General features: G+C 49.8%; 1 protein-coding gene across 2 annotated transcripts in view; it reads right to left on the reverse strand.

Moving 5' to 3' along the window:
- Nucleotides 1–2928: 2928 nt before the first annotated feature.
- The window catches only part of MIB2 (MIB E3 ubiquitin protein ligase 2), an 80901-nt gene continuing 71028 nt past the window's right edge, over nucleotides 2929–12801 (reverse strand). For both annotated transcript variants that reach the window (XM_034434870.3, XM_034434869.3), the window contains 9 exons: nucleotides 12283–12431; nucleotides 11030–11186; nucleotides 10663–10817; nucleotides 9096–9222; nucleotides 8007–8234; nucleotides 6336–6514; nucleotides 5600–5781; nucleotides 4619–4684; nucleotides 2929–3701 (listed from right to left, as the gene is read on the reverse strand). In XM_034434870.3, coding sequence (XP_034290761.2) covers nucleotides 3460–3701; nucleotides 4619–4684; nucleotides 5600–5781; nucleotides 6336–6514; nucleotides 8007–8234; nucleotides 9096–9222; nucleotides 10663–10817; nucleotides 11030–11186; nucleotides 12283–12431 — 1485 coding nt within the window. In that variant the 3' untranslated portion in view covers nucleotides 2929–3459. The remainder of the gene's footprint in view (nucleotides 3702–4618; nucleotides 4685–5599; nucleotides 5782–6335; nucleotides 6515–8006; nucleotides 8235–9095; nucleotides 9223–10662; nucleotides 10818–11029; nucleotides 11187–12282; nucleotides 12432–12801) is intronic.

Here is a 12801-nt window from a genome sequence, read left to right on the forward strand (position 1 = left end):
AACGTATTCTGATTTCTGGCCATCTTAGACTGGCATTCTATGATGATCGCAATCTTATTTTACTGAAATAAAAACAATTATTGCTTTGCCTAGTGGGTGTTAAAGGGATGGCTTAATATATATATGGACTAGAATAGTCCATCATCTGGCTGGTTTGACTAAACTTTGGTTTGTTCCTTAGGGAGGGGATGGCCCAAAATGGCCAGCAGAGGGCACTCTTTTTATGAGCTTGTGCTATACATAATCTTAATATGGGGCCAAAACACCCTTAACCATCAGAGAGCGCTCTTTTCGCCCTCTGCCACTGATGGTCTTAGCATTCCCTTTCAGCCCTCTATGCCCCAAGGAACCACCAGAGGGCACCCTCTTGCATGTCTTTGTAGTCCCTTTCAGGCTGATATGTATAAAATAGCTGAATAAGGGCAATCTTTCCATGTCCTGTGGTACAGATGGTCATTCTAGTCCCTTTCAGTCTGTTATGGTATAAAATGGCCATCGGAGGGCACTCCTTGCATGCCCTGGGCTGTAGATGGTCTTTGTAGTCCCTTTTGACCTATGCCCAAAATAGCCCCTGGAGAAGCACCCTTTGCATACCCTGTGCTGTAGATGATCTTAGTAGTCCCTTTCAGTGTACTATGCCTAAAATAGCCACCAGAGGGCACCCTTTGCATGATCTGAACTATTGATGGTTTTAGTGATCCCTTTCAGGCTGCTATGCCTAAAATAGCCACCAGAGGGCACCATTTCCATGCTCTGTGCTATAGATCAGGGGTCTCCAACCTTGGCAGCTTTAAGCCTGGCGGGCTTCAACTCCCAGAATTCCCCAGCCAGCAAGGCTAAAGTCCGCCAGGCTTAAAGTTGCCAAGGTTGGAGACCCCAGATATAGATGGTCTTAGTAGCCTCTTTCAGGCCTTTACGCCCAAAATAACCACCGGAGGGCACCATTTGCATTCTCTGCTACACATTGACTTATTAGCCTCTTTCAGGCTGCTATGTCCAAAGTAGCCACTGGAGGGCATCCTTCCCACGCTTTTGTGCTGTAGATCAGGGGTCACCAACCTTTCAGACCTCAGGGACCACTAAATTCATAATTTTAAATCCCTCAGACCACTAATATGATCTGCTTAATGACCGGCTGGGTGGGCGTGGCTAGGTGGTCATGTGACTGGGTGGGCGTGGCCAATTCACCTCCCCACCTTAGGGCCCCAACAGGAAGTTGTTGGAGTTTAGCAACAACTTAGTTTAAGAGAAAGTGTTGGCAAAACAGCTCAGTTCAAATTGGATCTGACCGAGAAGGAGGCTCAGTAGAAGCACCTCACTGAGGACTAGGAGCATAGGCTTTCCAAGCAGAGGAAAGACCTGCAGGAATGCAAGGCCAGGTACCGGCACCTGGAGGCTCAGCGGGCTGAGATGGTCAGCCAGTTCCAGGCCATGGTTCAGTCCCACTGGAACGAGGCCCTCCGGCTCTTTGCCACCAGTGGCACTTCCCTCCAGCCTTTGCCCAAAGCCCCACACCAGGAGGCCGAAGCAGACCCCCAAGTCGGAATTTCTGCCTCCCCCTCTGACCCACACAAAAAGACCCCGAAGGGGGAGACTCTCTGCAGCAACACAAACGTTCATTGCACGTATCCGTCCCAGGGGTCGTAGTTAGAGGACCCCTGATTGAGTGCAATATAAAAAACGCAAATAATTTTCCTGCCGACCACCAACATTTTCTCACGGACCACCAAGTTGGTGACGGCTGCTGTAGATGGTTTTAGTGCTCCCTTTCAGGTCACAGTAAAACAACTGCAGTAATCCACTTAAGAACCATTAAAAAAAAAAAGGTCGTAAAACAGCAAAATTCCCATCTCACTTAGCAAACAGAAATTTTGAGTTCAGTTGCGGTTTTAAGTCAAAAACTCCCCATAGTCCCTTTTAAGATGCTCTGCCCAAAATAACCACTGGAGGGCACTCTTTTTTTTAAATGTCCTGCAAGAATGATAACCCTTTGCTCTTCTCTGGTTTCACTTTGTCTCTGGAACAACTGACCGGTTTCCTTGGAACCCAAAACGATGATGTGGTTGGGATGATCACAATTTAAATTTGGGCTCAGCAACCAGAATAATCCCGAGGGCCTTTCCCGTCTCGTCCGACTTTCATAGCTGCTTGGACCGAGATTCCTAAAGATCTCGGCCTCCGCAACCCGGGTTGCTCTTCTTCTTTGGTGCTGAAAATTTCCGCTTTGCAAGGCTAAGAAAGTCCAATCACGGATTACCGGCCATTCCCATCCAGCCCGAGGGCCTTCCTTTCTGACCTCTTGGGTTTCTGGGAACGGAGGTTGGAGGGTACGCTGCCCCTGATTCAGGAGGCTCTCTTCCCCCTCTGGCAAACAGTCCGACTTGCCTGAATCGGTTCCAATCTGACTCGTATCAAACCTGGAGTGTTGGTTTCGCTCTTAATTAGCGCTTCCCAGGGCTAACTTTTCAATCGTTTCATTGGAATTACGCCTTGGTCCCCCTTTCCTTTCCACTTAAGACGTCCACCGAGCCTCGTTGGGGGGGACGGATTTCTAAGGCGGATTTCTATGTTCTGGGATTGCCTTCCCTCCATCCTGCGCTACAACTATCTAAAGGGCTGCCCCAAAGAAGAAAGAGAGGGACAAACTATTTGCCGCAGCAGCCGAAGGCAGGACAAGAAGCAACGGGTGGAAACGAAACACGGAGAGAAGCAACCTGGAGAAATTTCCTGACAGTGAGAACAATTAACCAGTGGAACTGCTTGACTCCAGAAGTCGTCGGGGTCCCAAGACTGGAGACTTTTAAGATCAGATTGGATACAACCCTGTGATTCTGCTAACCAGCCCACCAATTTGGCCCCCTCATTAAGAGCCCCCTCCTTGAGAGACTCCAGTTCAGAAGAAATGCTACCAGCCCATAGAAAAAAAAGGCTTGTGCATAAGTGTTGTATTTTTTGCCAGCAAACATTCACGACTTCATGTTGAAGGACGCACCCTCTCTCACACACTCACACTCACACACACACACACACACACAAGTGCACACCCATCCCTCTCTCCCATCAGGGCTTCCTCAGCCCGTAAGATCCCTTTTCCGTTCGCCTTCCCGACACCCAGGCTGGTGGGGCACCAACTCTGCTCTGGGCTGGCCCCTCCCTGCCGGGAGGGCGGAGCCAGATCCAAACCCCGCCTTTTAAAGTGCAAGAATATTGCTTTCCCACGGGACGGAAGGAAACATGCTCTTTCGGGAAGATTGCTCCTCTTTTTGACACTGGAGAAAGCTAGGAAGGAAAAGCTATCATCCCACAACTCCCAGCCCAACGTCTCCGTAGTTTGGATCTTCTCTCTGGCCCGCTCCAGGTTTTCCCAACCGAAGCAAAATTCGAACCCAGAGGGAGGGGCAGGATAGCGGTGGGGGGACGGGGTTGGGGGGGTTGGGGCGGCAAAGCCAGAGCCAGTCTTCAAACGAAGATCGGGATCCTCTCGCGGATGGTCTGTCGGCAGATGGGACAGACGTTCAAGGACACGCCGCACTCTTGGCACGACCCGTGTCCGCACTGGTAGATCATTCGGATCTGGCTGTCGATACAGATGGGGCAGGTGATCCGTTCCTCCATCTGCCGATAGCGGCTCTGTAAATCCTCCATGAGCTTCTGTTGGTTGGTGACCTCGGGGCCCGACCCACCGTCGACTTCGGAGTTGTCTGTGGCGGGGAGAGGAGAGAGGCGGTGTGAGAAAGGACGGGAACACGGACACGGTCCCCTTTCGAAGCGTCTTTGCGTTCCGTGTGAATTTCCCAGCTGGCGGCTCAAACTGAGATGTGACACGTGTTCAGTGGTGGGATTCAGCCAGTTCGGATCGGTTCAGGCGTACCAGTAATGGCGACCTGCAGATGGACCTGTCCACCCGCCCCATCCTATTTAGCCACATTTTCTAAGCCACGAGCATGCATGCAAGGGCCAACCCCCCCCTTGTGCGCGCTCACATTTTCGGCTGTGAAACCCACCGTGTATTGCTTGGGGCAAAGGACAAAGCGGAGAAAATCATCCTCCGCGAAAAAAAGACCCAAGTATGGAATTCCCCATGATTTATTTTACTGACTTTTTTTTGGTCTTAACCGTGGTTTCTCTCTCGTTAGTTTCTGGAGTCTCTATTCTGGGGGAGGGGACCGAAGGCCGGGAGGGGGAAAAAAAGCCAGAAATTGACTGAACCAACATTGGGGTTCCCAGGCTAGTCTAAACAGCCTGTGGCTTGTTTGCAAACTGTGCGTACAACCTGATTAATGAACCTAAACGAAGTCCAAGGAGAGCACTGGTGGGATTCACCCGACAAAAAAAAACAAAAAACCCCTGGGATTCAGGAAACGTGCAAACAAGCAAATCGTGGCTTATAAAATAAGAAAACCAGCCCTAGATATGCTCTTAGGTTTCCAATTGATAAAAATGCAACCCCCGAGGAAAACTGGAGGAGGAGGAGGGCAAAGGAAAAGGAAGATTTCCGTCCCACCGTTCCTGACGGCCGATGATCATAATTAGATGGTCCCCATGCCGTTCTCTATTCCACACCTGCTGCCTAAAAGCGAGGGAAACGCCTGCAAAGAGATCAAGCGATCGGGCTCACCTTGTTTCAACTTTTTGGTAATGGTGACTTGGCATTTGATGCATTTCTTCATTCTTCTGGAACATTCTGTTTACGGGGAGAAGTTGGGAAGAGGGGAAAAGGTTGGAAGGGACATTGTTTTATATGCAAGCTGCCAACAAACTCTCCTTTACTTTAGGGTTAGGGTTAGGATTTTGCAGTATCCTTCCCCTGGAGTAGGGTGGGAATGGAGATTTTGCAATATCTTTCCCCTGGAGTAGAGTGGGAATGGAGATTTTGCAGTATCCTTCCCCTGGAGTGGGGTGGGAATGGAGATTTTGCAGGATCCTTCCCCCTGGAGTGGGGTGGGAATGGAGATTTTGCAATATCCTACCCCTGGAGTGGGGTGGGAATGGAAATTTTGCAGTATCCTTCCCCTGGAGTGGGGTGAGAATGAAGATTTTGCAGGATCCTTCCCCTGGAGTGGGGTGGGAATGGAGATTTTGCAGGATCCTTCCCCTGCCATGCCCACCAAGCCACGCCCACCAAGCTATGCCCACAGAACCGGTAGTAAAAACAATTTGGATTTCATTCATCATTGGGGCAGGGGTGTCAAACACAAGGCCCGTGGGCCAAATCTGGCCCGCAATGTGCTCGGATCCAGCTCATGGGGCCGTCCTGGAAAATGTAAGGGGCCGTTCGCGTAACTTCAGCCCGATCTACCCAGTGCGAAGAGGAAACATTGGGCCAATGTGGCTTTGGCCTGGTCTACCCAGTGCAAAGAGGAAACATGCCAGCATTTTGGGGAAGTGGTGTCAATCTGGCCACACCCACCCAGTTGTCCACACTCACCCAGTTGGCCACGCCCAGCTGCCCCCCCCCCACCAAGGTCAACCACAGCCCTGATGCGGCCCTCAATGAAATCGGGTTTGACACCTGCTTTAGGGAGGGGGGAAAAAAACCCAGGAAGTTAAGAAATAGATGTTTCAAGTGACAAGATACGGGAGTGAAACGCAGCGGTACCTTCGCAGACGATGCTGTGTTGGCAGGGGAAGAAGAGGACCAGCAGCGCCAGTTCCGAGCAAACCAAGCACTCCGAAGGGGCAACCGCTTTTGGCACGCTGAGATTCGTCATGGTGTTGGGGGTGGTGTGGACTCTTCTCAGGCTGCTGGTCATAGTGGAGCTCTCGGAGTCCTGCTGCTCTCTGGGACAGAAAGAGGCCGTGTAAGATGAGACACCAGCATGGCCTGGTCAGGGGCGGAGTGGTGCAGTGGCCTAGAGGCGGAGCTCTCGCCTCACAATCAGGAGGCTGTCTGTTCGATCCTAGGTAGAGGCAGATATTTCTCTCTCTGGGCACAGTGAGAATATATCTGCCGAACAAAACTCCGCCCTGGAGACAGGAAAGGCATCTGGCCATTAAAACACTCTCCTAGCTCTATTCAGTTGCCCCGACTCCGCTCCGCAAGGTCAGGGGTGGCTGCAATTTAGCAGAATCCAACATCTTTTGACAGCTAAGCCCCACGTCTTCCTGAGAGGGGGGGGAGTGCAAGGGCCGTTCGGAGCGCTGCAGAAGGGCCCCAATTTGGAAAGGGGAGCCATGCCGTGTGATCCAGAAGGGGTGCAACCTCATGCAAACTATGTCTCCAATTTTTGCAGCGAGACCATTTCTGAGCTCGGAGTGGATCCCTTATCTCTAGCAACGAAGAATGTTTCCAAGGGAGGAAGTCAAGAGCAGGAGAAGTTGGGACCGGCCCTCACCTGTATTTATGGGAGAAGTTCTGGATTAGGTGTGCAATGCTCCCGTCCAAGACGAGGTCAAGCGGAGATTTGCCTCGGTGGTTGGCATAGTTGACGTCGGCCCCCTGCTGGGCCAGGTAGCAGGCCAGGGCGGTTCCTACGTTCAGTTTGGTGTTGCCAAGGAAACCGGAGGCCTGGAGCTGCGGGAGGATGGAGACAGGAAGAACTATGGGCGCAAAAGTATTTGGGGCGAGAGAACCGTCGAGGGGAAAGAAGAAGGAAGCTGTTAAAAGAGGGATTTGGAGAAGCGATTGCAGTCTAGAGATAGAATGAAGAGTTTAGGAGGGGGGGGGGGAAATCAGATTAACTCCGCCTCAATTTCACTTTTTTTTTTTTAATTTGATTTATATGCCGCCCTTCTCCGGAGACTCAGGGCGGCTTACAATGCGTTAAGCAATAGCCTTCATCCTTTTGTATATTTATATAAAATCAGCTTATTGCCCCCACAAACTGGGTCCTCAATTTACCTACCTTAGAAAGGATGGAAGGCTGAGTCAACCTTGAGCCTTGGCGAGATTCGAACCTGCAGTAATTGCAGGCATCTGGTCTTAATAACCAGCTTAATAACAGGGTGCCTTAGACCACTGTACTACCAAGGCTCTTGAGCTGGCCTACTTCTTGAGCTGGCCTACCTCGTAGGACTGTGTTTTGACAACAAACAGATACTTGGGTAAAACTTTTCCTAGCTTCAGTCAAAGTGGCCCTAAAAACTTTAGACTCGACTTAACAACCAGTCGTTTACTGACTGTTCAAAGTTACAACCAGACTGAAAAAAAACTGAGTTATGTCGGTTTTTCACACTTATGACCACTGCAGCATCCCCAGGGTCGTTGCATGATCAAAACTGGGATGCTTGGGAAAGGGCTCGTATTTATGACGGTTGCAGCATCCCAGGGTCATGCGATCCCCTTTTGAAAACTTCTGACAAGCGAAGGTTACTTCTGCTGACTACCGGCTGCCTGCAATTTGGCAGTTCGAATCTCACCAGGCTCAAGGTTGACTCAGCCTTCTGTCCTTCCGAGGTGGGTAAAGTGAGGACCCAGATTGTTGGGGGCAAGAGGCTGACTCTGTAAACCGCTTAGAGAGGGCTATAAAAGCACCGTGAAGCAGTATATTAAGTGCTATTGTCCCTTCCTTCCTTCCTTCCTTCCCTTCCTCCCTCCCTCCCTCCCAGTGGTTAGAATGCAGTATTGCAAGCTAACTCTGTCCACTGCCAGTAGTTCGATCCTGACTGTCTCAAGATTGACTCAGCCTTCCATCCTTCCGAGGTGGGTAAAACGAGGACCCAGATTCTTGGGAGGCAAGAGGCTGACTCTGTAAACCGCTTAGAAAGGGCCGTAAAGCACTGTGAAGCGGTATATAAGTCTATTGCTATTGCCTGTTTTCCACATAATGAGCACGGAAGTGGACGGGAAGGGAAGAAGTTTCAGGGCAAACCTAGAACTCACAACCCTAATCTTAAAACGCGCACTGAAGGCTGAGCCTTGGAGCCCTTTGTCTTGGGACACCCCTTGATGAGTTTGGCATTCAACTTCTTCGTCCCTGTCCCAGCAAGGGACCCCCAAAAGTCCTAAACGCTGAACCCCGCTTTCTCCGGCCCTGCGTTCGAGACCTTCTCTCTTTCTCTCTCACCTTGGAGAAGAGGCTGTCTTCCTGGTCCGACTGCTCGTCGACCAGGACGGACACCAGGTGCTCCCTCTCCAAAATGATGTGCATGGCGGTGTCGCCGTCCTCGTCTTCGGAATTGACGTCGGCGCCTTCGCTCACCAGCAGCTGCACCATCTCCACGTGGCCCTGGGTGACGGCCAGGTGCAGGGCCGTCTGGTTGCGGTTGTTCCTGAGGTTCACATCGCAGCGGCCCTGAGGGGACCAGGAAAGAACCCACAACCGTTGAATTCCACAAAACGGGCCCTCCGTTTTTGCCAGCGGGAAGTTTTAATCTCGGGGAGAGGCGGACGTTTCTTTTCTCCTTGTGTGTGGCTGATCCAAGTAACCCTTTTTTCCTTTTCTACAGTAGGACTGGCTTTTGTGCGAGTAGTCCTCGGTACTTACGACCATCCGTTCAGCGGCCATTGGAAATTACAACGGCGCTGAAGAGACCGAAGACCTGTGCCCAAAGTGACAGCCTCCCCTGCGATCGTGCGATCAAAGATCATGCATTTGGCAGGCCATCCAAACTTATAACTGGCCACTTAATGACTTGCGACCAAAATTCTGAGCTCAATTGCGGTCATAAGTCAAGGACTACATGTCCCCCCCCCCCAGGGAAATGGAAGAGCCTTTCTTCCTTCCACTGATAAAAAATTTAGCCAAGCCAAGCCAAAAAAAAAAAAGCATTACTCTTGTCTTGCTTGCAATGTTGCCTCAAGAGAGAGTAGGGGTGAATGTTTCAAAAAGCTCCCACCCCCTAATTTAGCCTGGCCTTAGAACCTAAACAGAGCAGGGCTGGTTGGGAGACCACTAGGAGATCACAGGCTTCTAACTATAAATACCGTATTTCCCCGAAAATAAGACCCTGTCTTATATTTTTTTTGAACCCTGAAATAAAACGCTTGGCCTTATGGCCATGCGCTCAAAAGCCCGATTGGGCTTATTATCAGGGGGTGTCTTATTTTGGGGGAAAACAGGGTAGCATCCTCAGCTGGGTTTGGGCAGACATCTTCCCCAAACACAGAAAGCTTCCACGCTCTCATCACCCCAACAGTTTCTCCCTCCATTCACCTCTTTGATTAAAATCTCGGCCACCTCCTTGTGATTGTTGAGGGCAGCGAGATGCAGAGCCGTGAAGCCGTCGTCCTTTTTGGCGTCCACCAACTGCCGAGCTCGTGCCAGGATCTTCTTGATCGCTCTGACGGGAGGAGAGAAAAGAGGACAGGAAAGAGGGGGGAAAAAGAAAAAAAAAGACACGGGGAAAAAAAGAAGAAGAAATTGTGCATTTAGGGTACGGATTGTCATAAAGAGGGAATCTACATTACAGGGGTCCCTTCTGGCATTAAAAAGGCATATTTTGAGATAAGAAACCTACCTAAACCTACAATGCCCAGTTGCTGGGTGGGTGTGGCCATGGCCTTTACTCGGCCTCCTACACGACGACCGGGGGGGGGCAGGGGGAGGCATTTTCACCCTCCCCAGGCTCCGGAGGCTTTCTTTGAGCCTCCGGGAGGGCGAAAACAGCCTCCCCGGGCTCCAGAGGCCAGAAACAGGCCCGTTTCCAGATTTCCAGACTAAAATTAACATCTGGTTCACCCGGACCGTCTGAATCCTACCCCTGAATGTAGGTAGACATGAATATAGTTTTTTTTTAGAAAAAAAAATCAGCCCAGCCATCCCCAAAATGTGAGCCGCCCTGAGTCTTCGGAGAGGGGCGGCATATAAATGGAATGAAATTGAAATTGAAATTGAAAAGTGATTCGCTAATTCTGTAGGATCACCTCAACCATTGTGTCTTCAGGCCTCCCAAAATCATGAAATGATGCTGCCAGAGGTGAAAAAGATTGCAGGATCCAATGCGAGTCGGTCACCGGGACCGGAGATTTACTCTCCCAAGCTTTCAGATTCTTGCTGGAGCCCATCCTCAGGGAACATCTCTCTCTCTCTCTCTCTCCACATTCTAGAAAGAGAAAGAGAGTCCGAAAGCTCGGAAGACTAAATCTCTGGTCCGGTGACAAACCCAGACTGGATCCTGCAACATTATCCTGGGACACGTATGTTCGCCTTCGTTCGTTGCTAAAAGATTGCCTTGCCCCTATTATGACACCTTTAGAAAAGTTTACCTGCCCTTTAAATGAGGCGTGTAAGCAGTGGTGAAATCCAATTTTTTTTACTACAGGTTCTGTGGGCGTGGCGTGGCTTGGTGGGCATGGCAGGGGAAGGATACTGCAAAATCTCCATTCCCACCTCACTCTGGGCCCAGCCAGAGGTGGCATTTTCTGCTTCTCCGAACTACTCAAAATTTCCGCTCCCGGTTCTCCAGAACCTGCTGGATTTCACCCCTGCATGCAAGCCTTTCAAACTTTATTCGGATGGAGATCTCTTTAAAAGAAGCAACGCATTCTTTTCAGGTTTCAAAGTCAACCCCTTCCAAGCCGCCTTTCCGCCCCCCAACTCCTCCCCTTCTCTTGCTCCTTGCATAATTCTCTTGGCAGGCCAAATGACCTCAAAAAAATGTGATGCTTTTGCCGGCATTTCTGTGGCAGGCAGTTTCGCCTGGGATCTTAAAGCCTGCCTGTCCTTCACGTCCTGCAAGTCAACTCTGATTACATCGCCCGTTACTCAACCTCTTGCTTACAGCTTGTTTCCTTTCAGGGCCGCGTGGTGCAACAGGTTGAACCCTTGTTGATTCTGGATCGTAAAATCGATGCCAGGGACCTCGGTGAGGGCTTCGATGATGCACTTGAAGTCGGCAGTGATGGCGTAATGAAGGGGGGTATCGCCCGAAGAACCCTGAAGGGACAGAGAAGGCGTCAACGTAGCCAAACTTCTGTTGAATTCTCAACGTAATTAATTTTTTTTTTTTTTTTACAAAATGCAACCTTCCACTCAAGCTGAACCGAAAAGCGAAAACAAATTAAAAAAAAAAATTCTGGATAGGAGACCACTCAGAGATACTCAAGGGCTTCTGAGCTGTGATTCCCCCCACAAACAGGAAGACTCACCGGCAAATTCACGTCACAGTTGTTTTCGCACAAGGCTTTCACGACCTCCGTGAAGCCATGGTTGACAGAAATGTACAAGGCCGTGCACCTGGCAATGTTCAAAATATTCGGGTTGGCCCCTTTGCTGACAAGGAGCCGGGCGACGTCCGCTTGATTCCTGGTTCGCACAAAAGTGTTAAGTGGCAAAGGCACAAGGGAGGGGAGGAGAAACAAATTAGAAATAAAATCCTTCCCCTGCTACATTCATTTCTTTGGGTTCTTTAAAGATAGAAAAAGGGAATAATCAATTTATCATCCATCCATCCATCCATCCAATCATCCATCCATCCATCCATCCATCCATCCATCCATCCATCCATCTATCATCTATCTATCTATCTATCTATCTATCTATCTATCTATCTATCATCTATCTATCTATCTATCTATCAATGTCTGTCTGTCTGCCTATCTATCTATCTATCTATCTATCTATCTATCTATCTATCTATCTATCTATCATCTATCATCTCCATCCATTTTTCTTTCTATCTATCATCTCTATCATCCATCCATCTATTTTTCTATTATCTATATCTATTATCTATCTATCTATCTATCTATCTATCTATCTATCTATCTATCTATCTATCTATCCATCTATCATCTATCTATCATGTATCTATCTATCTATCTACAGTATCATCTATCTACTGTAATAGCACTTATATACCGCTTCACAGTGCTTTTACAGCCCTCTCTAAGCGGGTTTACAGTGTCCGCCTCTTGCCCCCCACAATCTGGATCCTCATTTTATCGACCTCGGAAGGATGGAAGGCTGAATCAACCTTGAGCCAGTCGGTCAGGATCGAACTGCTGCCAATGGGCAGAGTCGAGCCTGCGATGCTGGATTCTAACCGCTGCGCCACCAGAGCTCCTAAGAATGCTAAGCCCCGTCTACCCTCTACTCTTCTCCCACCCCATCTCCACTGTCGCCAGCTCCCATTAAGTTAGAGCGGGAAATAGGGGACCTCAAAGGGCAGCTGTTTTGGACTCTCTTCAGTTGTTATCTAGCAGGCAACCAGCCCATCATGCTCCATGGAAGAAGCTAGCTAAGGTCAGAAGTATAACTCTGAGAACATTAGCTTTGTTTCTCCTCATCTCTCCCCATCTCTTCTTCCATTTCTTAAAGTGTCTCCCCCTGTATCCCTTCTCACAGCTATGTTCCCCGCAAGGGGAGCACTGCCCCATAGCTCTCAGTGAGGGCCGCTTACCCAAAGGCTGCGTAATGCAGGGCCGTGTCCCCTTCTTCATCCCACAGGTCGATGTTTGCATGGGCTTGCACCAAGAGCTTCACCACTTCCATCTGCCCCACGTACGAAGCCACCTGCAAGGCTGTCCTGCCCTGGTTCTGTACGTCCACCTGGGGAAGAGATTTAGCATCTGTTACAGGATTGGCCGGGTGACCCTCTCAAGGCCAATCTCCGGCTTGTTTAACAGGGCCAAAGGGGGTGTCATTTCCCCCATTCATCGGAATTGTCCTGCCTGAGGCTCCCCGAGACAGTAAAAAGCACGCGATTAGTCCCAAAAACTCTCTTTTTATTTCAACGGCTGTGAATTCTGTTCATTCACGGCCCGTAACGAGTCACAAAGAGTCGGTAAAGAGTCTGGCAGAATCCTTCGGGATAAGGCTGATAAGCACCCTCCTTTATCTCCCTTGACACGCTGCCAAAGACCTAATTGGCAGCTAGCTTTGCAAAGCCACACGGAGTACAAGGTCAAAACGGAGCTTC

This window comes from Pantherophis guttatus, chromosome 15 (genome assembly GCF_059756535.1).
Source record: "Pantherophis guttatus breed Tessera chromosome 15, ASM5975653v1, whole genome shotgun sequence".
NCBI classification, from domain to species: domain Eukaryota; kingdom Metazoa; phylum Chordata; class Lepidosauria; order Squamata; family Colubridae; genus Pantherophis; species Pantherophis guttatus.